This window comes from Sus scrofa, chromosome 2 (assembly GCF_054392235.1).
Source record: "Sus scrofa isolate SSC_HxYL_T2T_F1_AM1 chromosome 2, Sscrofa_HxYL_maternal_Yorkshire_Landrace_v2.0, whole genome shotgun sequence".
NCBI lineage: Eukaryota > Metazoa > Chordata > Mammalia > Artiodactyla > Suidae > Sus > Sus scrofa.
In genome coordinates, this window is record NC_139384.1 from 133,663,877 (window position 1) to 133,690,565 (window position 26,689).

Here is a 26,689-nt window from a genome sequence, read left to right on the forward strand (position 1 = left end):
TGTCATGGCACAGCGGAAACAAATCCGACTAGGAACCATGAGGTTGCGAGTTCAATCTCTGGCCTCGCTCAGCGGGTTAAGGATTTGGCGTTGCCATGAACTGTGGTGTAGGTCGCAGACGTGGCTCGGATCTAGTGTTGCTGTGGCTCTGGTGTAGGCCGGCAGCTACAGCTCCAATTAGACCCCCTAACCTGGGAACCTCCACGTGCCATGTGTGTGGTGCTGAAAAAAGGACAAAAAGTCACACACACACAAAAAAAAGATACTTGAAAATACTGAAGGAATTAAGAGCAGATATGAATAGTAATGCATATTACTTTAGAAAAAAACCAGAAAACATGAGACACGAAAAATTAGAAAATCATTTGCAGAGATGCAAGATTAGTTAAAGGCACTGAAGAGCAGAATGAATAATGCAGAGAAACTAATTAGTGACTTGGAAACTAGAATAATAGAAATCACCCAAGCAGGACAGCAGACAGAAAACCAAATGAAAAAATATGAAAGTGATACAAGAGGTATGGAATTATATAAAGCAGGCCAATGTATGCATAATAAGGATTCCAGAGAAGAAGAAAAAGAAAAGGGGATCAAAAATATATTTGGAGAAATTATGTCTGAAAACTTTGCAAATCTAAAGGAAACAGATATCAGGATACAGGAAGCACAGAGGGCCCCAAACAAGTTGAGCCCAAGGCTGACACCAAGACGTATTGTAATAAAAATGGCAAAAGTTAAGGATAAAAGGATTCTAGAGGCAGCAAGAGAAAAACAAAGAGTTAACTATAAAGGAAACCCCATAGGGCTATCAGCTAATTTCTCTACAGAAACACTACAGGGGTGTTCCCGTCGTGGCGCAGTGGTTAACAAATCCGACTAGGAACCATGAGGTTGCGGGTTCAGTCCCTGCCCTTGCTCAGTGGGTTAAGGACCTGGCGTTGCCGTGAGCTGTGGTGTAGGTTGCAGACACGGCTCGGATCCCGAGTTGCTGTGGCTCTGGCGTAGGCCAGTGGCTACAGCTCCGATTCGACCCCTAGTCTGGGAACCTCCATATGCCGCGGGAGCGGCCCAAAGAAATAGCAAAAAGACAAAAAGACAAAAAAAAAAAAAAAAAAAAAAAAAAAAAAAAAAAAAAAAAAAACACTACAGGCCAGAAGACAGTGGCAAGATATATTCAAAGTTCTAAAAGGGAAAAATTGCAGCCTACTCTGCGCAGGAAGAATATCATTTAAAATAAGAGGAGAAATAAAGAATTTCTCCAACAAACAAAAACTAAAAGAGTACAGTAATACTAAGCCCGTTCTAAAAGAAATACTGACAGTTCTCCAAAAAAGAAGTAAAAAAATAGGAGGGAGGAAATCACAGTTGGAAAGTAACCACTTAAAAAAGTCAACATATGGAGTTCTCACTGTGTTGTGTGGGAAATGAATCTGACTAGGATCCATAAAGGTGTGGTTTCAATCCCTGGCCTCACTCAGTGGGTCAAGGATCCAGGGTTGCTGCGGGCTGTCATGTAGGTCTCACACCTGGCTCAGATGCTGCATTGCTGTGGCTGGAGCATAGGCCAGCAGCTGGAGCTCCTATTCAATCCCTAGCCCAGGAACTTCCATATGCCCTGGGTGTAGCCCTAAAAAGACCAAAAAAAAAAAAAAAAAAAAAGGATATAATCACTAGTGATGTGTAATAGGAGTGGGGGGTTGAGGTCTATAGAAGTAAGAGGAAAAGCTCACTTGTCCCAAAGTCTTGATTTTTTTTCTCTATCCCCAAGTTTCTAGTTTTCATGACATTGAACAATTCTACCCTACACAATCTGCATCTAGAGTTCTATTTAGGTAAAATGTACTCTTTACCATACTCAAATTGTTACTTCAAGGACAAGATTACATATTTTGATAATGCCCTGAAAATAAATACGACTGGAAAGAGAGCTGCAGAAGTAGACAATCAGATGATCAGACAGTAACGATCTTGGAAGATAGTAAAGTTATAACTATGTTTTGAATCAGGCATGTTCATTGATATACTCCCTTGAAAATGTAGTTAAAACACACAGGGCACATAGATATTTCTGTGGGCTGTCTTTAAGGTACACATCCATGCTTCAGAGTTTTAGCCTGCTAAAAAATGTTAGATTAGACCGTATTTTTCTTCTGTCTCTTCACAATACCTGGCAAACTTGAATTCATCCTTTTCCACTTCGTTGGGTGGAAACTTCTCTGTGAAATCTCCATTCCTCCGCAAGGAATGTGAGTCACTTCCACTCTCCTCTCAAAGTACTTGTGCATACATTTTGTCTGGCACATTTCACGGTGTATTTATTTCCATGCAGTGATTTCCTTACACTCAAAAAGAGGAGGCTGGCACTGAGTAAAAACCATAGAGGCTTGAACCAAAAGAAGAGTATAACAGAAAACTGGTTTGGAAGATTTTTAAAAACTTTACTATTATCTAAAGTTAGTTCTTACACCTTCAGCTGGGCAGAAGTAAAAATAGAAGGTATGCACAGAGGTATTTTTGGCATGCAGCTGTAATTACAGCTATCTCCACTTCATGTGATTTATAGGTTTGGGGATTTTTTGGGCAGGGGCAGGGGGTGCATGTTGGTCTGAGAGAATTCATTAATCTACATGTAGCTGCAATTATTTTAAAACAATTAGCCATTGAATAATAGACTAGTTATTAGGTTTTAATGTTTTTTTACAACCCTAGGTTTTAATGTATTTTACAACCCCAATTTGGAAATATACAAGTGCTAGTTCAAAAAGGGAATGATCCAGGAGTTTCCATTGTGGCTCAGCAGTAACAAAACCCAACTAGTATCCACAAGGATGCGGGTTTTATCTCTGGCCTTGATCAGTGGGTTAAAGGATCCAGCATTGCCATGAGCTGTGGTGTAGATGGGAGACATGCTTGGATCCTGAGTTGCTGTGGCTGTGGTGTAGGCCAGCAGCTGGAGCTATGATTGGATCCCTAGCCTGGGAACTTCCATATGTTGTGGGTGTGACCCCAAAAAGACAAAAAAAGAGAGAGAGAAGGAAGGAAGGAAGGAGAAAGAAAGGGAGAAAGGAAGGAAGGAAGGAAGGAAGGAAGGAAGGAAGGAAGGAAGGAAAGAAAGAAAGAAAGAAAGAAAGAAAGAAAGAAAGAAAGAAAGAAAGAAAAAGAGAAAGAAAGAAAGAAAAAGAGAAAAAAAAGAAAATGGAATGATCCAAGTATTTTTGGCCCAAAATAGGAAAGCTATCTTGATAATTTCTAAATAATACCACACTATGAAATAAGGTGGAGTCCTATGTCTTTATTAAAGAGAAGGACTGGTTGTTCTTTGATGATAGTAATGTAAATTGCCTGGGATTGTAGAGCTTCCTTCCCAGGCCTCCTAGAGTAATCACTGAGGCAATGGCCACCCTACATTGTTTGTACTCTCTGCCCCTGTGGCCATTCAGGTCTAGATGGCCTAGTAAAGTGGGTTGTGGTGAGAAAAGTTAATAGGATCCATGGAGATTTAAAATTTTTATATTATTTTAACATCTTAGCATTTTTTATGTTTTAAGAAGAGAACATAGAAGTTGGGAGACTGAAGATAAAGAAAAGGAATATTTAATGGAGTACAGCCTCTGTAGATAGAAGGGAGGGCTCCATGGGGACCCAGAGAACTGGTAAATGGATTTGTTCTGATGCACTGGGATGAGAGGAAAGGAAGTCAAGATGAGTGTGGACGTAGATGGCATTTTTGGTAGCTGGGGCAGGAAGTCAAGAAAATTCTCTATTGATATTATATATACATATATTCATTGAAACAGGAGGTGAGATTGTTATATCACGAGCAGAAGGCGTTAGATTTCCTCAACATATACTCTGGAGGAAAGGGATAAAGATCCAACCCCCTTCTCCTTTCTACCCATGATGCAAAAGAAAATCCAAGCTGCATGAGGATTTAGCTGAGATCAGAGGTCATGAATCTGCAGAGCATCAGGTTTCACATTTTTTGGTTCTTCTTAAGTATTCCATAGGAATAATGTGGATGGCTGGAAAGATTTGCCAGATGAGTACAAGAAAGGACAAAGGAGTAAAATAAGAGGCATGGCCATGCATGACTGAGGGATTGGCTCTTGGCCTTATGTTGGATAGGAAAGGAAGCCAATTGGGAGAAATGCAAGTCTACCTGAAGTAAAGGAAGAGTGTGAGGGCCAACAATGAGAGGCTGTAATAGGGGTGTGGAATAATGGAGATAAAGACTATAGAAACTTTTTTTTAGGGCCACACCCACAGCATATGGAAATTCCCAAGTGAGGGGTCCAGCTGCAGCCTCAGCTGCTGGCCTAAAACACAGCAACATGGGATCCAAGCCACATCTGCAACCTACACCACAGCTCACAGCAATGCTGTATCCTTTAGCCCACTGAGTGGGACCAGGGATTGAACCAGCATCCTCATGGATACTAGTTGGGTTCCTTATTGTTGAGCCACAAAGGGAACTCCCAAAGATTACAGAATCTTTATCTATAAAAATAGAAGCATCTCCAGGGATGCTGCTCCAGAGTTCAGTTTGAGACAAGAGAGACTGAAATGAATCAGTGGTGAAAGTTACTGGGTTGAGATTACAGACACCATGACATTCTGGCTGACTCTCTCAGCATTCACATAACTGTGGCTCCTCCTTCTATCTCCCACAGTAGAAGAAGCCAAGTTTCATTGTCTTTGCACTTTGTCCAAAGCCATCCAGCTTATAACAGAGCAGATCCATTACTAGAATTCTCAAATACAAATATCCATGCCCTTGGGCTTCCAGGGATCATTTCGAACATTTTGAAGAGTAGGGGAGGCCTGGGAGTGTACAAACTTTTTAAGCCTAAATTAATTGCATCCTTGTAGACTCAAAGCATTTTGGAAGGACCTGCTTTTGTCTCTCCTTCCACTGGGTGGCACCGCAAAGACTGAGCTTGCCAATCCAGAAACCCTATAAATCAACCTAGATGACTCTACTTCCCTCACCTCTCACATCCCATCAATCTCCAGGACCTGGGCAAGGCTTGAATCCATTTTCTTTCTATCCACTTAGTGTTAAGCCTTCAACATCTGTAATTATTGCTACAACAAATTAATACCAATTTAGAGGTTTAAAAGAACATACATGTATTATTTTGTAATTCTACAGGTCAAAAGTCCAGTATGGGTCTCACTGGGATAAAAATCAAAGTGTAGAAAGGAACTCTACAGCTGGGTTCCATTCTGGAGGCACTAAGGGAGGATACATTTCTTTGCGTTTGTAGGATTGAGATTCTCTCTCTCTGTTTCTCTCTGTCTTTCTTTTTGCTGAGATCCATTCCCAGTTTCTAGAGGCCACCTAAATACATTTCTTGGCTCCTGACCCAGGTCCTCAAGTCCTTCATACTTTGAATCTCTCTGACTCATTCTTCTTCCACTAAATGGGAACCACATGATTAGATTAGATCCACCCAAATTATCCAGGATAATCCTGTCATCTCGTTGTCTTTAACCTTAATTACAACTGCCAAGTCCCTTTTGCCATCTAAGGTAGCATATTCACAGATTCTGGGGATCTGGGTGTGGATCTCTTTTCTGGAGTTATTATTCTGCCTACCATTGTGTCCTAACCTGACAGATTTCAATAACTCCATAAGCCAGTTTGCTGGCTCTGGAATTCTCTATGCTGTTTTCTAGAAGATTTGACATGCCCCCATACTTAAAATCCTTCTGACTTTCTAGTAACCAAGGGTCAAATTAATGTTCATTAGCTCCAATAGAAAGAAACCACTTAGATTTGGTCCTTTTTCATTGTTTTAGCTTCATTCAAATCTGCACTTCTTTCCCAATACTTCTTATTGCTTGAAAGATGTTTACTATGCCCTTTCTTCACCTATAGCTATCTATGAACAGCTTCTTCCAAATTGAGTTCAGACATCACCTCCTTTCGAAAGATCTTCCTAGAGTTCCCTTGTGGCACAGGGGAAATGAATCCGACTAGGAACCATGAGGTTGCGGGTTCAATCCCTGACCTTACTCAGTGAGTTAAGGATCTGGCGTTGCCATGAGCTATGGTGTAGGCCGAAGATGTGGCTCGGATCATGCACTGCTGTGGCTCTGCACAGGCTGGCAGCAACAGCTCTGATTAGAACCTCCATATATACCTCTGGGTGTGGCCCTAAAAAGTCAAAAGACCAAAAAAAAAAATCTTCCTGACACTTCCCTCCCCATAGCAAGACAGTGTCCTAAACATCTCTGACCTTCCATATATTCCTGTTTGGGGTATTAAACCCTAATGTGTTGTGATTTTTGTCTATTTCCCCTATCCAGTGTTTACTTCCCAGTGTCCCACCCATACTCTGGGCATGCTCTTTTACTTCACTATGCCTCCGTCTCCCTTTGAAAAACTGAGGTAGCTAAAGTAATCTACATTTCCAGGTTGTTGTGAAGATTTTAACAGTGATTTGCACATGTTAAGTTCTGCTAGTATAATTAATATTCCCAGCCATCTGCGCAAAGCCACCATATAGTAAATGCTTAATGGAGGACGGAGTCATCATACTCCCACGAGGGTCCAGCACCTTCACTCTTGAGAATGGCTAAACTTGGGTCAGGGCTTCTCATCAGAGGGAAGGGCCCAAATTCTGCCCTATTCCGGTGAAGAGCCAGCCTTGGGCTCCGCGGGCAGGGACAGTCCCTGAGGTCTGCGGAGGTGGCTCTGACCAGACTGACTTTTCAATGAGCCAATGAGCCTTTAATTCTGAGAGGAAGCCCTGCATGCTCTGAGAACAGAATCTAGGAATCCTGAGCGCATGATACTTCACCTGGTAGACTGGAGGCCAGGGCAGGCTGAAAAGCAAAAAATAAAGTGCAGGCGCTATTTGGGGAGCTTATAAGGTTGATGTCGATGATGATAATGGCAAACCCGAAGAAAACATTCATTCATACTTGTTAGGTGCTAGTATGGTGCAAACATGCATGAGTTCATTTAATGTCTCTACGCACAGCGAGGTTTGCATCTCATTTTCACAACCGAAGAAACTGAGAAAGGTTAACATCTTCCCTGAGTATCTCCCAAGCCGGTCTTGGTTCCTGGAGTCCAAAGGTCTTGCTTTGCAGTTCGAGTACAGCTCCCAGGCCGCTGTCCATACCTCTTTAGCATGTCCCGGAGCACTGACCCTTCCAGATTCCGGGCGCCAAACGCAGACCATGCAGTCCCTGCGGCCGGGTTTCTCCTCCCTGCAGAGCCTGGCTTCCTAGACCCTCCTCCTAGCCTCGCCTCTCCTCCTCTCCCGCTCCTCCGGGGCTGCTCGGTTCCTCCCCGCCCCCGCTCCGCCCCGCCCCCGGCACGCTCCGCCCCTGACTTCCTTCCTCCTCCTCCTGGGCCGGCTCCACCTCCAGCCTCCTAGCTCCTCCTCCCGGCCCCTCTCCACCTTCCTAGTCCCGCCCCTCGCTTCTTTTGTCCCGCCCCTGGCTCCTCTTCTCCCGCCGTCTCTGACCCGCGCTCTGCTGGTCAGTACGCTGGAGCCCGCGAGGGTTGAAGCGACCAGGCAACTCTGCGCAGTCAAATCGCCCAGTTCGCCTCTTAGCGTCCCAGCGCCACCGGGCCCCCTCTTCCGAGTAAGTGCCTCCCAGGCGCGCCCGTCGCGCACACAGCTTTGCGAGGCTTCCCCGGCCGCTGGGTTGCGGGCTGCTCCTGGGGGCGCGTTTTCCGCTCACTGAAACTTTCTGGAGTGTGAGTGAGTGCGTGTGAGCGAGTGTGGTGTGTGTGTGTGTGTGTGTGTGCAGGCTCACACAGCTCCGGAAACTCCCCGGAGTTTTACCCAGTTCCTGCGTGGTAGCGACAATCTGAGACCTCTGGTTAGGAGCCCTTACCGACTCGGGCTGACCTCTTAACTTCCACCTCTTGCCCTGAGCCCCATCACTATTCCTTCTTTCCTTGGCAGACGCGCCCCCCCCTCCCCCGCCGCCCGCCCCCGTGTCACGCCCTCTGGGTAACAGCTCCAGCAGTCAAAGGACTGCCCCGGTTAGAGTTATCAGGATGCCCCAGATTGTCGACCGAGATGCTGGCCTGAGATTGTAATCCAACCCTGCATTGTAAAACGGGCAGGGACTCGAGTTTTGCCTTGAAATCTTTCGGTGGAGAATTCCTTTGAGGAAGAAAGATTGTGTGTGTGTGTCTGTGTCCTTACACGCGTAGTGGGCTCGCGAGCTCTCAGCACCTGATGCCAGAACCCTTGACGAGCGTCTTAGACCATAAGCACGATTGAGACCACGCTGACCAACTACCCGGGTTTGGGCGCTTATGTTTACACCGGATTTCTAAAGACAGCTGCTTTTCTAAAACACAGCATAGGTAGAAAGAGCTACACCTGAGAAACTCAGGGGCAGAGGGAGGCAGTAGTCGAGTGCTCCGTGTTGAAACAACAAAATCCTTGAGTTACTTAAGACTGATAATACTATGCTTCCATAAGTTACTTTTATCAGAAGTCAGTACTGTCTCCAGGTAGGATCTATTTCTGCTCTAAAAGACAGGTTTAATTGATAGTAGCCCAGTACTTTCATCCATTTATGAAATGATTCTCTGGTTGCTGAGGTCCCATCCAATTGTAATAGTCTCTAAATTCTTCTGTATCTTAGTTTACTCTTGCTATGTTTTTGCTGTGAAAGTAGAGATGCCCGTAAAATTTCTGCACTTTCTTGATAAGAATTCATTTAAGAGATGCTGGTAGGGAGATGACACGTTAAGTAGAAATTATTCATTGAGATGTAAGGAAAGCAAAAATATGTGGCCGAGAAAAATAACCAGAACAGAGCAGACTTCAAGTTGCCTTTGTGCCCTGGCAGATGAAAGTTAGAGGTGAGAAATCACTTTAAATGCTGCTTATCACTGCAGGTGTTTTTATCCTAGTTTCAATCCTGTGTTACATTTCCACATGGTTTTAACTAAGGAAACATTATGCTTTGAAATGTAAACATATGACTCCATCTGTCTTTAAGGAAAGAAATAATTATCACACTTAATTAAACACCTGGAAACATTTATTGCCACCTTCTAATTAGATCTGTCATGGGGCGTTAAGTCAGCAAATTATTGTTAATATTCTAGCTGGTAATACAGAAGGGTTTTTTTGTAAATTTTTTTTTTGTGAATGCTAGTTCCCCTCCATACACATCACTTGCCTCTTCCACTCTTTGCTCACTTTTTGAGTTTTCCATCTATCTTGAGTAAATAATAGGCAAGTGGACTGCCATCTACGTCCCTGTAAAATATGAATAATTTAGATACTGAGTTTTTGATATTAGCTCTTTGCGTTAACAGACATGGGCCTTATTAACCATTATATCCATTTAAACTGTCTCCTCATTTAAGAGTCTTTAGAAATTACTGAATATAAGAAAGTTCCTCCCTAAGGGTAGTGATCCTACATAGATGGTCCTTTAAACTTTTTTCTCTAAGGGAAACTTTACTGTGCCTTTTGTTCTCATGTGTTTAAATTTAATGGGAAAAGGGGTGGCACGAGCTGGAAAATCTGCTTATCTTTCTGTCTCTTAATTTTCTGTTTCTGACTATATTGCTAGATATAGTTATCATCTGTGTAATGAGTGTTGTGAGGGCAGACTGTTCTGGAATCCCAACAGAATGGCAGAAACTGAGGGCGAGCACACACACTGCAAGGGCCAGCAGTAAGATTATTTTATGAGGCCAGTTCTCTACAGTTCTTCATTCTGTTGAAATTGGAGGAAAGGGCGTGTGGAGAGAAATGATTACAACCCAACAGTACTCATTAGGAAATGCTGTGGGGTGGGGGGAGGAGCAGTTTTATTTCTAGGTGGTTTATGACTTGGGAAACTTCAAATAGCTGGTGCTTAGAGCTGAGGCTGCCATAGTGCTGAGCACTAGAGAGACCTCCTACTTAATTGATTCAATTAATCCTTTTCTGCTTGGATCAGGCCCTTGAAAGGAACATTTATGTCTTGGAGGTTTCATTGGTACTCAGTCAGAACTGAGCAGGGCTTTCAAGAAGAATAGTCCATTCTCCACCCCCTCAGTGTTTGCCTGGTACAAATTGAGGGAGTTGAGCATGGAGTAACCTCCAGGAGGCAGAGGAGTGTGGGTGTGAACAAATAAAGACCACCTGTTTTCTCAGGGAGGCAAGGGAACATTAGTGCAACTCCAGCACCAAGGGCCCTGGCTTGGGCAGTGGGGACATGCCCATGGGCCAACCTGGATAAAAATGGGATGGTTTACCTCAACATGGCATTCTCAGAGACAGTAAGCTCTGCTATACAGAGTTTAAGAGAAGTAGTGCCAGATTAGCTTTTATCACCCCAACTCTCCTCACACTGCCCACATCCTGCATTTAGCACCAAATGCACACAGTGAGAACTCAACAAACACTGAAAAGAAGCTTTTAACACCCCAACAACATTTATGCTTCCATGTGCAGAACATTTTACTTCCTGCTCTCCTGTCTCTGGTTTTGATGACTTTGGCCCTAGGGTCTGAGCCGACTGCAGTTTCTAGACTTTGTCCATCAGTGGTGCTTCTCAATAGCTAAAAGTGGATGCTTCATTGTGAGCTAAAAAAAAAAAAAAAAAAAAAAAAAAAAATTAGTGAAACTTGTTGCAAAATTTAAATGAGGTCAAATAGTATCAGGTGAACATCAGTTTGCATTCTACGTTTTGGCCTTAGGAGGAAATGAGCTCTGGGGGTAGAGGTGGGGGCAAGATAATTCTAGAATGTGAGAGGCAAGTGGTACTTGAGGAATCATCTGGCCCATGAGCCTTAGATGGCAGCGTTGGCTGTTTACAAGTTATACACGTTTGGAGGTGCATCCCCTCCAGCTAGCTTGCAGGAGCACCATTCATTCATGCAGCAGACATTTATTGAGCTCTTGCTATACGCATGGCACTGTGCAACTCTCTCATGTTCCCATTGAAGCCTGGGACTTGCACAGAAATCTTTGTTGGTGAGAACAGGTCCCTAAACGTAAATTGCTGGTGGCAAAGATGGGTTCAGAGTTCTGAGTTTCACAAAGGAAAGTAAAGGCACTTGCTTAGGACAGTATAGGAACTATTTTCAAAGTATTTTTATTTCTCAATAATAAGAAACTGAGATAAGCACCTTTCTTCTGATGCCTTTTTTAAATAGCCGGTGGTGTAACTGCAATAAATCCAATTCCATATGATTTTGTTTCCTTGGCTTTTCATCTCAGGCCTAGAAATTACCTAAGGAAACTTGTTATAAAATGTCACATGCTCCACAGTAATCAAATAACATCCACCCATCCTTTTAGAGAGGAATTGCTTTTTCTCTAGAAGCAAGTGTTTATGGGTCAGAACCAAGGTAGCAAAGACTCAGAGCCAACTACAAAGCTAGATGGGCATCAACAAGTTTGTTTTCCTAGGGTTGTGCTTTTTTAAATAGAGCAAAAGAGGTTGTAGACCAACATGATGATGTTTCTCTGGAGGTGATTGAGGGCTAGGCTTGCAGGAATCCCCTACCCCACCATCAAAAAAGAAACAAAAAAAGGGGCAAGACGTCACAGGAGTGGGCTTCCACTTGAGCAACCCAAGATGACTTATAAACAAATCAGGATTTGTTTTTTTAATAACAGAGAGTGGAATTAAGTCCAAAATTCCACTTGTAGTTTCCTTAAACATTGGGAATAAAGATGACTTTTAGTTTGGTCAAAAAGTGGTTGGTTCAGATGATATTGCTGGAATCAGCTGGTCATGTCTCAGCCACCATTGGCTGTGTGACTTAGGACATTCTGCTCTGAACCTGTTTCTTTACCTGAGAAGTGGGGATAATGTTTCTGTCATAGGGTTGATGTGTGGATTAAAGCAGGGTGTTCCTCTCCTCCTGTTCAATGTGCAGAAGCAAGTGGGTGACTTTGTTGGATTGACCAAATCGCTGTCATTTCAAGATGGTGGTGTTGATACTGGGCCATAGCTGAGTGAGTAGAGAGGGTGGTAACTTGTACCACATGAGCTTTTAGCATGAACTTTCCTTTTTTGCCTCTAACGATTCCAGAGAAGCCCAGAGAATGGGGTGAATGTAGCACAGTTTCAGTGATTCCCAGAGGCAGGGTCATGTGATCATATAGGGAACTTTTGCTGCTGCTGCTAAAGAGAAACGAGGCAGAGCCGGCCATCTGGGTTTTATGTGCCTGAGCAGGGGAAGAGCCATAGTGTCTGCTAAGCCTTCCTATGCATGAGGGAAGCTTTTAAAAGACCTGTTCTGGAGTTCCTGCTGTGGTACAGTGGGATTGGCAGTGACCTTGGGGCACTAGATAGAAGTTCCATCTCCAATCCAATGTTGCTGTAGCCGGCATAGTTCTTTCCTATGGCTAGGTTCTGGTCCCTGGCCCTTATGGAACCCCATAGGCCAAAAAAAAAAAAAAAGAAAAAAGAAAAAGAAAAATCAGTGAGCAGTGGGTTGGCCTTTAGCAGAGGGGAGGCCCTTGTTTAAAACCGGTAATGGATGAAACTTGGTTTTACAGGCTAGACAGGAAGATATGTCCTAGTCGCCTTGAGGACGTGGGCTGGCGAGTCCTCACAGGAAGTGGTGAGAGTTCCAGGAGAGAGAGGGCAAGGGTGCCATCTGCAGGGTTGTCCACTGGGGCAAGCTCTTCTGGAAGCATAGCCCTCTACAGGCACACTGGACACTCATGAATATTTGAAAGGAGCCAAAAAGGAAGCACCAGCCCACCAGGCCAGTACCTTCTCTAATCCTGGCTCTTACTCCTTCAAACCAAATTCATTGAGTTCAAGCCTTCTCCACTCCTGACTTTTTTGTTGTTTTTTATTTCACAAAGGAAGTTCCTTATATGACTGTGCACCAGGGTGAGGAAGGCAGAGGTTGTGGTGTGTGCTTGTGGAGCCCTCACTGTCTGCATCCTTTACCACCTCGGGCTCCTGAGTCGTCTTCAGGCTGTTACGCACGTGGAGATGCTACAAGGGACTCCTGCAGAAATGCCACCATCCTCTGAGAAAAATGGCAGGCACTGTGTTGGCAAAAGATTGCAAAGTTCGAAACAGTCTGTGATGACTCAGACCTTCAAGAAAGAAGTCCAGTACTTGATTCCACCCCTCTCTGATCAGGAAACAACTCCCTTTTCCCCCTTTCTTCTCTCTTTATAAAGATGAGATCGTTTTCTGGGAAATGGCTGGTGTTTGTTTCAGTACTCTCACTGCCCTAGAAGGGCAGAGCAGTCTAGACTTAATGATGGAATTCCTTCAGCCTTGGGGTGCAGTGATAGGCCCCCAGTGACTCACAGAGCATGTACCTGGGAGAGGCGATGAGCTCAGCCCTCTCTCAGCGTCTGGTGATGGCCTCTGTGTTGCACACACTTAGCCATTTTGCTCCGTGGCTTTCATGACCTGAAACAACTGAAGGCTCCCAAAAAGATCAGCTGCTCTTCTTGCCAAGGTGAGAGACTCTGTGTGGATAAGGAGCCTTCTGGGGAAGCTGGGCGTCCATGCCACGGGTCCTGGCCCTGTGCCCCAGGTGGGCTGGTTTGAGGAGGCTGTGATCTTCGCAGCTGCAGAAGTGATCTGCCAAATAAAACTTGGAACTTGTACAGCATGCCACTTTTTTTTAGGGCTCATCTGGGGCCAAGGCTCCCAAGCTGACTGCAAGTTAGAATCACCTGGGAAGACTGACCCCAAAGGTATAGCTTCTTGGACTCTACCTATTGCAGCATCACAAAAGCCGGGCCTGGGAACCTGCATTTCTACCCACCCCTCATGACTGATCCACAGCAAATTGAAAACCCTTAGCCTGGGAGACTAGTTTTAATGTCTTGTTCTATAAAGATTATTCAGGCAGCAGGTACCTGTAGGGTTTTTTGTTCTTATTTTCCTTTTTTTTTTTTGGCACTGGAAATTGCAAATCTTTTGAAAGTACAGAGTAGTTTTGAAGTTTAAAGAAGACTAACATGAACATGCACAAGATAAACACCTGTATACCCATCCTAAGAAATAACAGTGGTTTTTTAAGTAGGTCCTCACTGGGTGGAAAAATGTTGACCAACAACCAGGTCAAGAGCAAAAAATAATAACCAAAACCAATAGTGGTGTCCCACAAGTAGATCCAGGAATTGAAAGCCATAAAGCAGAGACACCAGGGAATCTGCTCAGCACTCATTCATCCACAGTTACCCATTCACAATCTAGACTCTGAGTCACTGGCCATGCTGACCTCATTTCTGAGTGTGCCGGCTGACTGGGAGGACACCTCATGTCACTTTGTAGATCACTGACATAGGATTGGTGTCCTTTTTCCAGGAATGACACCTGTTGAGAGGAGGCCCCAGGCCAGAGACTCTGGAGTTGACGGGGGTAGAGTGGGGCTTGTTTTCCCTGCGCTGGGTCCTGGTACCTCCAGGAAGCTTTTCTGTTCTGAAAGTGCCCCTCTCATTTTGTAATGGTGGTCAGTGGGGGAACCGGAAAACGGACTTTGCTTTGTAGGCATCTTGCTGTAACTTCCTCCTGCTCCCCCCCAGCCCTCCCCCTCTTCCTCCACTTCCTCTTCCTCCTGTTCCTCCTCTTGCTTTTTTTGCCTATTGAGTTGTGTCAGTACTTGAGACTTTCTGCCTGATTTCTGAATTCTGGTCAGTTTTCAGTGTATCATTCTAATGGGGGCCTTGAAAATGATGAATAATTATGGTCAGCCACGGATGCTACCTAACACTAATTTTAGTAGAATCACTCTTTTTTTCCCCTCTAGATTTAAATATTTGACCAGGGATCAACAAAGATGAAAGTGGACTGATCTGAGCCTCAGCCTTCTTCTCTAACCAGCCATTCTCCAGGTTTGCTGCCCCTGAGTACAGCATGCCAGCGGCTTTCCAGCCTCATAATTTGGGCAAAGGGGCAGATGGAGGAGGCTGGGCAGTAACTTGCAGAGACAGACTACAGGTCAGAGAATGAATCACCACAGTCCTGGTGCACACATGGACTCTTGAGTTCCCTACCAGCACACCAACCCCAAATTTTATCTGTCAGTCAGTCTTTTGTTAAGTTCTATTCCCTTTGATGGTTGCCCTAGTATTTGTATATTCATGATGACAAGTAGTGTACTGTATCACTTTAACAGCTTCCTTGGGCTGCCATAACAAAGTCCTCAGACTGGGTGGCTTAAACAATAGAAATTTACTTCTCTGAGTTCTGGAGGCTGGAAGGCCAAGATCAAGGTGTTGACAGGTGTGATTTCTCCTGAGGCCTCTCTCCTAGGCTTCCAGATGGACACTGTCTTGTAGTTTCTTCCCAAGGTCTTTTCTCTGTGTGCATGTACCTGTGTCTTTTTTTTATAAAGACAGCAGTCATGGAGTTCCCATTGTGGCCCACTAGGTTAAGAACCTGACATAGTGTCTCTGAGGATGTGGGTTCGATCCCTGGCCTGGCTGAGTGGGTTAAGGATCTGGTGCTTCCACGGCTATGACGTAGACTGGCAGCTGAAGCTCTGATTCAGCCCCTAGCCCAGAAACCTCCATATGCCACAGGTTCAGCCCGAAGAAGAAGAAGAAGAAAAGACAGCGGTCTTATTGGAATAGGGCCCCACCCTTAAGACATCATTTAATTTTACCACCTAAAGGCCCTTTCTCCAGTCACATTGGGGGTTGGCCTTCAACATGTGAATTTTAAGGAGAGTAGGCAAAATTCTATCTACAACAATCTCTTTTGTAAAGAGTATTACACATAATACCCTTGATGTTATTATCGTGTGTTTTGCCTCTACCTATATAACCCTCAGAACTCATGGCTATTACTTTTCACTTGAAACAATGATCTTTTAAGAAATTCAAACATGGGGAAAAGCTTTTTATATTTATCCATTTATTTGAGACTCTTCATTCTTTAGTGCAGATCTGTTTCCATCAGGTATTTTTTAATCCTTCAGCCTGAAGAGCTGACAACAGATTCTCTCAACTTCCTTTGTGCATGAGCCCCTTGGGTCTTTGTGCCCAAATCTCTTCTTATAAGGATACCACTCAGATTGCACCCAGGCCCAGTCTGAGAGCCTCACTGCAATTAAATCACCTTTTTAAAGACCCCCATCTCCAAATGCACCCCTATTTTGAGGTACTTGGGGGTGAGGGCTTCAACATATGAATTCTAGGGGGACAAAATTCAACCTATAACAATTAGGATGCTTTAGGCTGCAGGTAAGAAAAAGTCCAGCCAACAGTGGTTTGAACAGTAAAGACATTACATTATCTAACAGGAAGGGTAGTCTGGGGTTGGTCCAATCCAGTTGGAATTGAATCAGTGCCTCAGACAGTATCAGGGACCAGTTTCTTTCCATCCTTCCACTCTCCCATCCTCAGGATGTTACTTCCTGCGGACTTAACACCTCATAGACAGAAAGTAACTTCTTCATCAAGGGATATCCTAGGCTTCTCCAAACTCATTCAAAGGCAGGAAGTGCTTGTGGGGGTGAGGGAGGGCTGACCACAGAGAGGGTGGTGATTAAATCTGTATCTTGTAGCGTCTGTCTCTCTTGATCAGAGATAAAATCTTTCCTGAAGCCTCCTCAGACCTCACGGACCAGAACTGAGTCGCAGCTGCAAGGGAAGCTGTGAACATAAGAAGTGGACAGTGAGGGAAAACTTCTGTGCGAGGTTGACTGTTCAGTAGGAACGAGGGGGCGAGGCATGATTATCAGGCAGACAAGTAACATCTGCACCAGCCCCAGGCTCCCACGTTCTGGAAGCTGTCTAGCTAAAGCCATCACTCTCACTGAAAATAATCTTCTCAGGTTTTTTTTTTTTTTTTTTTTTTTTTTTTTTGGGCCGCTCCCATGGCATATGGTGGTTCCCAGGCTAGGGTTCGAATTGGAGCTGTAGCCCATGGCCTACGCCAGAGCCACAGCAACGCAGGATCCGAGCCGCATCTGCAACCTACACTACAGCTCACGGCAATGCCGGATCGTTAACCCACTGAGCAAGGGCAGGGACCGAACCCGCACCCTCATAGTTCCTAGTCGGATTCGTTAACCACTGCGCCACGAAGGGAACTCCTTCTTCCCAGGTTTTATTGGAATTAAAGTTAACCACCCATGATGAGTAGCTGGGAGAAAAACAAAGATGTGCAAGGAGTTCTTCATATATACGTCCTTAATTACTACTAGCAGTGACTTTTTAAAAATTTTATTTTTATTAGAGCATAGTTGATTTACAGTATTGTGTCAGTTTCTGCTGTACAGCATAGTAACCCAGTCATTCATATATATATATATATATATATATATATATTCTAATTCTCATGCTAGCAGTGACTTTTTACTGTTGTAGGTTTATAAAAATAGGACTCCTTACTTTGGAGACAGCCTGCTGTGTTGAAACCGGAAGATGTTCATCAAATAGAATTCTTTATGCTTCTGGAAATGTTCACCACCCCAGTAGCAATAATCATGACAAATATTTTTTGAGTGCTTATGATGGGCCGGGCCCTGTGCTAAGTGCTTTATACACATTATTTAATTTTGTTTTCCTAACAGATCCGTGAGAAATTTTAATCCACAGTTAGAGATGAGGAATAGAGGTTTGGGCAGGTTAAATAACCAGCCACAGATGCCTGCCTGGCAGCTCACCCGTCTCCCATGCTTCTCTGAACTGCTGTAGACTATTACCTCTCAATAAAACGGTTGCAAACTCCCTCATTTGCTGTGAGCTCTCAAAGGTGGTTACCTCTCCAACCAGTCAGAGTGTACTTCAGAGGTTGTCTCATTTTATTCTTCACATTTAAAAGTTGAGATACACTTGACACTTTGTCATTTTTTAATAGTAGAAAGATGAACTGTGAGAGTGAGCACAGCTGACACTTACTCACCTGATGACCTTCGCAAGCCACCCAGTCTCCTCTGCAAGATGCATTTAAGACCAAGGGAGTCCAGGCAATTAGGGTCTGTCGTCCATGGACCATTGCCATATGCAGATTGTACCAAAAATCCTGTGTTTATTTCAGATGCTATTGACAGATTTATTTCAAAGTAAGGATGTTGGAGTTCAAGATCAATGGGGCTGCTCCTATCAAATTGAGAAGATAGCGTTTATCTCCTATTTCGTATTGGAAAATAATTGGAAAATTTGAATAATGCAGAGGAATGTGTCTTTCATTATTGGCTTGTACAGAAGCCAGTCTCAGTGATGGCAAATTTGTCTGCAGGTTATACATTCTTTGTGTGAGGCAGATTTAGCGAAAGCTGGGACACCTTCTTGATAGTCATTGTGCAGAGACTGCCCCCTGCAGCATGCCTGGATAGTGGGGATTTGCCATAGTAGATACCAGGCCACGTGTGCTTCTTGTCAGGTGACTCTGATGCTGGGGATACAGTGCAGCTGCTGCTCCAAAGTCCTGTCCTCACAGTTCAGTGCACACATTGGGAGCATGTGTTTCTTCTCTTAGTCCTGAATTCACATTGCCAAAGCTGTAGTAACATCTTAGGGTGTGGCAGTTATCCTAGACTTTAAGATGCTTAATATTTGGGGAAATTCTTTTATTTTTTAATTTTTTTATTTTTAGGGCCACACCCATGGTACATGGAAGTTCCCAGGCTAGGGGTCAAATCAGAGCTGCAGCTGCTGACCTACGCACGCCACAACCAAGGCAACATGGGATCTGAGCCATGTCGGCAAGCCATACCACAGCTCACAGCAATGCCAGATCCCTGAACCCACTGAGCGAGGCCAGGGATCGAATCCTCACCCTCATGGATACTTGTCAGATTTGCTTCTGCTGCACCACAAGGGGAACTCCGAAAATTTGTTTTTTAATCTGCTTTTGCTAATAACTTGCATCTGGAGCTAGGCAGTAGGGGGTGTAACTTTCTTGTCTAATTCAGGGAACTTGAAGATGCCCTAAGTTGAGATGCTGAATGCTACGACTTTGAGTCAAGTGATTAATCTTATGTCTGTGAGAACTCAACACCCACCAGATCTTTGCAATTCCACTCAGACATCTAAGAGATCATGAAGAATTAAGAGCGCCTTTGAGATATTTTGGAGGAGACATTTGCTATAAGCTTTAAAAGATAATTTGCAGTGTTATAAGGCAAACAGTCATGAAAACAGTATAGATGAGGTCATTTACCATCAGCATGAGCAGTACAATGAAATAGAACTTCATAAGACAGTGGCCCCCAACTGACTGTCTACTGGGGCTTTTTCCCTCCTCTGTCACTTGCTGGCTTTTGGGTCAGTTGGCTCTTGTGCTAACATACCTAGACTTTCTTTTCTTTCATTTTTTTTTAAACTAAAAATAAAAGAAAATGTTACTTGACTGCTTTTTCTTTCATTGAAGTGTAGTTGATTTACAGTGTGATATTAGTTACAGATGTACAACACAGTGATTCATTATTTGTATAGATTATATTCCATTTTAAGTTATAAAATATGGCTATCTTTCCTGTGCTATGAATATACCTTTGTAGCTTATTTTTTAAGCAGTTGTACCTCTTAATCCCATCCCCTGTCTTGCCACCTCCCCCCTTCCTTCTCCCCACTGGTAACCACTAGTTTGTTCTTCATATCTGTGAATACATTTCTGGTTTGTTATGTAATTTTTTTTTTTTTTAGATTCCACAAGCAAGTGGTAATATTCAGTATTTGTCTTTCTCTGTCTGAATTATTTCACTAACCATAATACCCTCCATTTTCATCCATGTCGTTGTAAATGGTAAAATTTCATTCTTTGTATGGCTGAGTAATATTCCATTGTATATATGCACCATTTCTTCTTTGACCAGTCATCTATTGATGGACACTTGGGTTCCTTCCATATCTTGGCTATCATAAATAATGCTTCTGTGAATATTAGGTACAAATATCTTTTCAAATTAGTGTTTTCAATTTCTTTGGAAATATACCCAGGAGTGGAATTGCTGCGTAATATGTTACTCTATTTTTAGTTTTTTGAGAAGCTTCCATGCTGTTTACCATAGTGGCTGCACCAGTTTACACTCCCACCAACACTGTATAAGGGTTCCCTTTTCTCTGCATTCTTGGCAACACTTGGTATTTGTGGTCTTTGTGATGATGGCCATCCTGACAGATGTAAGGTGATATCTCATTGTGGGTTTAATGTGCATTTCTCTGATGATTAGTGATACTGAGCATCTTGTCCTGTGCCTGTTGACCATTCTATGAAGAAATGTCTTTGAAGGTCTTCTGCCCATTTTTTGATTGGGTTGTTTATAGTTTTTTTTTTTTGATACTGCGTTGTATGAGCTGTTTGCAAGTAATTTATCTCATTCAATGGTTTCCATTGCTATGCAAAAGCTTTTAAAGTTTAATTAGACCCATTTGTTTATTTTTGCTTTTGTTTCCTTTAGCTTAGGAGACAGTTTCAAAAAAATATTGCTATCATTTTTGCCAAAGAGTGCGCATGTTTTCTTCTTGGAGTTTTATGGTTTTCAGTCTTAGATTTAGGTCTTTAATCCATTTTGAATTTTTTTTTTTTTTGTCTTTTTGCCATTTCTTGGGCCACTCCTGCGGCATATGGAGGTTCCCAGGCTAGGGGTCTAATTGGAGCTGTAGCTGCCAGCCTACACCAGAGCCACAGCAACGCAGGATCCGAGCCGCATCTGCGACCTACACCACAGCTCACGGCAACGCCGGAGCGTTAACCCTCTGAGCAAGGGCAGGGATCATACCCACAACCTCATGGTTGCTAGTCGGATTTGTTAACCACTGCGCCACAACGGGAACTCCTGAATTTATTTTTTTATGTTGTGAGAAAATGTTAGATTTTTTCTTAACATTTTTAACGTTTTTATTGTAAAATACAATAGCAAAATGCAGAAAACAAATACACGTGAATTATAAGACAAACGTACAACTATCACTGAGGTCAAGAAATAGAACTTTAGCAGTTATCCCAAAAGTGCCTTCACATACCCTCCCTTTCCTAATCACATTCTCCCTCATCCCTCCAAAAGTAAATGCCATTCTAGGTTTTACAGTAATCAGTTCCTTGCATCTCTTTATGGTTCTATCACCCAAGTGAGTAGCCTAACACATTGTGGTTGTGTCTTGCCAATTTTTCAAAAATTTGTGTCTTTTAGTTCTCTTTTAATCTACAGATTTCCTTAACATCCTCCCTTATTTAAAAGAATAATTTTGTTGCTGGAGGATTTGGGTTGTTTGATCTGTAGAGTTTCCCACAGTCTTGATAACAAGAAAGATGCACCCTTCTGGTACACTTCAACTTAGATCTTTGTCCTCTGTTTCCTGCATCTGGGTCCAGATGCTTGATCAGACTCAGGTTTGATCCCTTTGGAACAATAACAGGTGCTTTTGTCTTCTTTTATTGGGAGGTACACGATGTCTGGTTTTTCTAGTTTTTTTTTTTTTTTTTCCATTAGCAACTGTTGATCCTCAATGTCTAGACCCATTAATTCATTGGAGATTGTGCAATAATGATATTCTTATTCTGCTGTTTTGCTTTTCTTTATTAGCTGGAATAATTTTATAAAGATAGATTTGCCTTCAATCTCTTACTTGATTACACAGATCACACAGAAAAAGCAGGATAAATGCAGAGTTCTCTCCTTTAACTTAGCCAGTTTTCAAGAATTGGTTTCCTGTCTTTGTCAGAAGGTGACCAATTAGTTTTTTTTTAATTGCTCTGATCATGAAATTAAATACATTTAATAAGACTCAAATTATCCCATCTTTGACTTCCAGGAGCTTTTTCAGATTGACTCATGAATCTTTCTGACATGACCTTAGCTTCCATGTTATCTGGTGTATTAAGGTGATCCATGCTTGTCTTGTACATTTTCTGCTTAAACCTGGAATCAATTACTTCTTCAAGAATCCCTGGTTTATTTTCATGAGGATAGTTTTTAAGCACCATAACCTGGGCCCTAGGGATGCTTGTTCACTGGAATGGTCATTGTTTCTAGGCCATTTCATTAGTCAAAGCTGAGAAACACACAGACACACATTTACATATATACATATATATATATACACACACACATATAAAGATAATATGCTTTGTGAATTTGTATTGATATTTCCAAATCAAGCTCAAGACTATGAGATTTTGTTTACTTTCTATGTTAAATTTATATTTCCTTTCTTCCATAGTTAGAATCTGTGCTTTTTTAGTCCTAAGGGAGACAGAATATCTTTTAATTACCCATTTTATTGTCCTGTATTACACATACACCAGTCTCCAAATAATCAGCTTTTATTAGTGAAAACAGTAAAAATGATTTCTTTGGCATGTGCTCTTCCCCAATTTTTTAAAGATTGTATTACGTCTACTTTGTCAGATCACATAGCCATCGCAAACTAAAATATCTCCCTTTTAATGCTCATTTAGTCTTAGTTCTTCAGGTACCTGTATATGTCATACTTCCCATCAGTTCTCTTGTCACTGCCTCTACATTTTTTTTTTTTTTTTAAATAGGATCACACCTGCAGCATATGGAAGTTCCTAGTCTAGGGGTTGAATCAGAGCTGCAGCTGCTGGCCTACACCACAGCCATGGCAACCCAGGATCCTTAACCCACTGAGCGGGGCTGGGATCGAACAGAAGTCCTCATGGTTACTAGTCGGGTTTGTTACTGCTCAGCCACAAGGGGAACTCGTGTTACTCTCTTTTCTCCTGAGAACGTGTTGTTAGTCCACAGTGCGATGATGATGACAATCTCATTTTCTCTCCCTCTATGGGTCACTTTTGAGAGCACCCACTGTACATGCCTTCCCTTGAATCTGCTTTCTACCTAGTATTCCAGTGCAGTGATGCGTGAGCTAGTATGTTTCCAAATCCACGTTTATGACTTGGCCAACCCTGGTGCCAAATAATCCCTCCTTCCTGATAACTTGCAATAACCACCTGCCCTCACTAACTATAGCTTTTTCTCTTTGTGCCTCACCTGCACCTTGTCAGGTGTCTAGAGATAGCACTAAATATATTCTTGTTTTGAAATCAGTGAAGGGGAAGGATGTGGTTTTTTCCTTTAACCTGTTAGGAACTGCCCCTCCCCTTTGACTCTTTGCCTTCAATCAGACGCGGCTTTGCCTCAGGTACCAACGTGCTCTCAGAGGCAGGCTCTTCTCTGAGCGGAAGGTATGTGGGCGCTGCTCCCGTGGGACCTGGCTTGTCTGGTACTCTCTGTGTCAGATTGTTACCCCATGTTCTCATGGTAGTGCTTTTTCAAGATGAGCACACTAGGAACCCCAGGCTCACAGAGCGTGGTCCCCATATCTGCTTGCCCTCCTGGTAGATGGGACGTTGACCTCTCATTGTGGGTGTTAGGGCCAGAGCCCCTGACAGGTGGGGCCCAGACCCCCACCTCTCTGAGGATGCTGGGGCTGCCACCTGCCCTTTCCTTTCTTGACTTTCCTTTTTCCTCTTCACTTCTTGGCCACCAGAACCCATGGTGGGCCGTCCTAATGGGAGTCCTCGCCCAGATGTGATTCTCTGATACATTTTGTTCACCGTGCACACTGTTTAGTTTTTGAAATACAAATGCCAGTTGATCAGCAAGCCTGTCAGTTTGACCAAAGCCTCTGCTGCTTGCTGCTTTATTACCCAGGTCAGTCACATGTTTCATTTATCAGTTGAGTTGTGACCTTTGACCTCTGGTATCTGATACGTCTCAGAGCACTCATCTTATGGGCATGACCATGGCCTGGTTTGCACTACAGTCCAGTGACAGCCCTGCCGTGGCTCTCCTTGTTAGGTCCTGGCCTGTGGGCCATGGGTTATTTTTTTCCTTTGTTCTTGAGTACCTTTGAACCATGTAATAATAATAATAAAAAAAGAACAACACCAACAAAAAAATTGTGACACATAGTTTTTAAAAATACCCACCTGCCAATGTAGTGGTGAGCATAATCCAGAAGTAGTGGAATAGTGGCTCTTCCCTGGGGGATGTGCATGCTGAGGGGCACCTCTTATTTCAGGTGTGAAGGAGAAGCCTTGACCACATCAGGGAAATCTTACTGGTATAACAGGGAGTCAGTGATGTGGAAAAGCCACCCATGACATGACAAATTGCTCTGTGTGTCCTGGTTTTCTGTTCTCAGCAGGCCCCTGAGGTGAGGAACTGTACTGCCAGGCTTCCCACTGGTGTGGCTGGGCCCACGCAGGCAGTGTACCAGCCTGACCCACCCGAGCAAGTTCTTTTCCCAGGTGTAGTGTTTAGGTTTGGTTTGGTTTGAGGGTTTGGGGAGGTATAACTGACATATACCATTATATTAGTTGCAGGTATACAACATAATGAATTGATATTTGTATATACTGTGAAATGATCACCATAATAAGTCCACAGTTACCATCTGTCACTGCAGTTACAAAAATTTTTTTTTGTCTTGTGGTGAGCACTTGTAAGATTTACTGTTTGGGCAACTCAGATATATACTACATTATTATTGACTCCAGTCACCACGCTATAAGTTACATCCCCATGTCTGACTTATTTTATAACCGTAGGTTTCTACCTGTTGACTTCCTACCTTCTTTATCCCTTCCTCCCCTCTGGCAACCACCATTCTAGGCTCTTTGTTTGGTCATTTGTTTTTTAGATTCTACATATAAGTCAAGTCATGTACTATTTATCTTTCTCTGGCTGACTTATTTCACTGCACATAATGCCCTTAAAGTCTATCCGTGTTGTCACAGATGTCAAGATTTCATTCTTTTTATGGCTGAATAATGTTCCATTTTATATACATACATACATATATATACAGTATATATGTTTTACATATGTATATATAGTGTACGTATGTTTTATACACACACACACACCTGTCTGTGAATGTGGTTTTTTCCATATCATGACTATTATAAACAATGCTACAGTGAACTTAGAGATGAACATATCTTTTTGAATTGGTGTTTTTGTTTTCTTCAGATAAATATGCAGAAGTAGAATTGTGGGGTCATATGATAATTCTATATTTGAGGAACCAGCATCCTGTTTACCACAGTGGCTACACCAACCCAGATCTAGCATTTCAGGTCTCTATTGAGACAGTCCTGGAAATTACCTGTTTGCTCCTAGGAATCTCCATAGACAAATACCGACCTGTGTAAAAATGTACCCATTTACTATTTTGCTTTTGTTAATTCAGCAGAAATCATACCGAAGATTTTTTCTTCTTTTCCTGCTCCAAGCTGCCTATATTTTTGCATTTGCCTCTAGTTGGCTTCTGGTGAGTCAGCTGTGGTGGTTGAGGCTCAATACTGAGCACTTACTATGTACCAGGCATTGTACTGAGCTCAATAAACGTTGAGCCTTTACCAAACCCTAGGTTCTATTATTATTATTCCCATCTTAAAGATGAGGAAACTGGGACCATGAGGGTTTAAGTCCTTATCCAAGGCCAAAAACAAAGCTGATACTGAAATCCTTTAGTTCTTAATCATATTGCTGTACTTCCTCATGAAGAAACATAGGTTCAACAAGAACCTACTGTATAGCTCTTGGAACTATATTCAATGTCTTGTAATAGCCTATAATGGAAAATAATCTGAAAATAATTCACACACAAATGAATCACTCTGCTATACACCTGAAACATTGTAAGTCAACTCTAATTTAAAAAAAAAAAAAAAAAAAGAAGAGGATTTCCCATTGTGGCTCAGCGGTAACAAACTTGACTAGTATCCATGAGGACTCAAGTTCGATCCCTGGCCCCACTCAGTGGGTTAAGGATCTGGCATTGCCTTGAGCTGTGGTGTAAGTTGTGGACACAGCTTGGATCTGATGTTGCTGTGGCTGTGGTGTAGGCCAGTAGCTGCAGTTCCTATTCAGGTCCTAGCCTGGGAACCTCCCATTGTCACTGCTGCAGCCCAAAAAGAAAAAAAAAAAAAAAGGAGAAAGAAAAGAAACACAGACTTCAGCAGGGCAGCTTGTGGGTTTTGCCCACAGTCGGTAACTTTGCTGGGCTGCAGGGGTTGGAGGGTGGAGCTGACAACTGTGTAATGTTTAGATCTTGAACAGACTTCTTGGAGCTGTTCAAGACTATGTGGTATGAATGGGAGAGGGAGGGGAGGGGGGCGTAATAGAAATAGGGCTCCAGATTCTCACAGGCGGGAACAATCCCAGGTTTGAAAATCCATTATCAGGGCTGCAAACAAAGTGAGAGCTGCCTGTCTTGCTGATAACAAGTCAGCAGTCTTACCAGCTCTTGCTTGTTAACACCTCCGGAAGGGGCAGGAGAAGGCAGGTGAAGCTTAAATGTGTCAATTTTGACAGTTGTTTGACATTCTAGTAGTGAATTTGGTGGGAAAAGAAGTTAAAATGATCTGTAATAGGGTTTTTAAAAACTTTTTACTCTCTGTGCTGTCTCTACCTGTGTTCTCAGAATGGTCTGGGTTTTTTTTTTTTTTTTTTTTTTAAGCATCATTATTTCTACCCAGGAGGATATTATAGACACATTTTGCTTACATGATCTTTTTGAAATAATTAAGCAGAAGATGCAGATGTTATTTGGCACTGGGTGATGGAAAAAGCTTTGGATGGGCATGTGGAAGGTGGGCTGTGCCATGACAGACTGGGTGGTTTTCATGAGGTTGTCAACCATCTGGGTCATAATTGCCCCCTCTAAGAAGTATAAGGTGGATGAGATAATCTCTAATCCTTCAGCTCTGAAATATCAGTGATTCTGATTGTTACCATCTGTTCATTGGCATTTTAAGCATAGAAACCAGGAGAGGCTGAAGCCCCTGGTAG

At 42.9% G+C, this 26,689-nt stretch overlaps 1 protein-coding gene and 2 long non-coding RNA genes across 5 annotated transcripts in view; all 3 read left to right on the forward strand.

Annotated features, from left to right (window-relative positions):
• The first annotated feature begins 7,469 nt into the window (after positions 1–7,469).
• The window catches only part of TNFAIP8 (TNF alpha induced protein 8), a 133,917-nt gene continuing 114,697 nt past the window's right edge, over positions 7,470–26,689 (forward strand). The window contains exons 1-2 of one of the 3 annotated variants that reach the window (XM_085009414.1): positions 7,470–7,602; positions 12,492–13,661. Coding sequence is in view for 1 of the 3 variants with exons in the window: in XM_021079563.2 (XP_020935222.1) it covers position 7,602 (1 nt within the window). In the remaining 2 variants the exon portion in view is untranslated. Of the gene's footprint in view, positions 7,603–12,491; positions 13,662–23,040; positions 23,074–26,689 lie in introns of those variants that run through there. The other 2 variants (XM_021079563.2, XM_085009417.1) reach the window with 2 other exon arrangements.
• Positions 9,725–13,154, forward strand: LOC146405703 (uncharacterized). Its single transcript, XR_014838630.1, has 2 exons — positions 9,725–11,921; positions 12,872–13,154. It is a non-coding gene; the product is annotated as an uncharacterized LOC146405703 (long non-coding RNA).
• On the forward strand, positions 18,516–25,578 carry LOC146405704 (uncharacterized). Its single transcript, XR_014838629.1, has 2 exons — positions 18,516–22,616; positions 22,744–25,578. It is a non-coding gene; the product is annotated as an uncharacterized LOC146405704 (long non-coding RNA).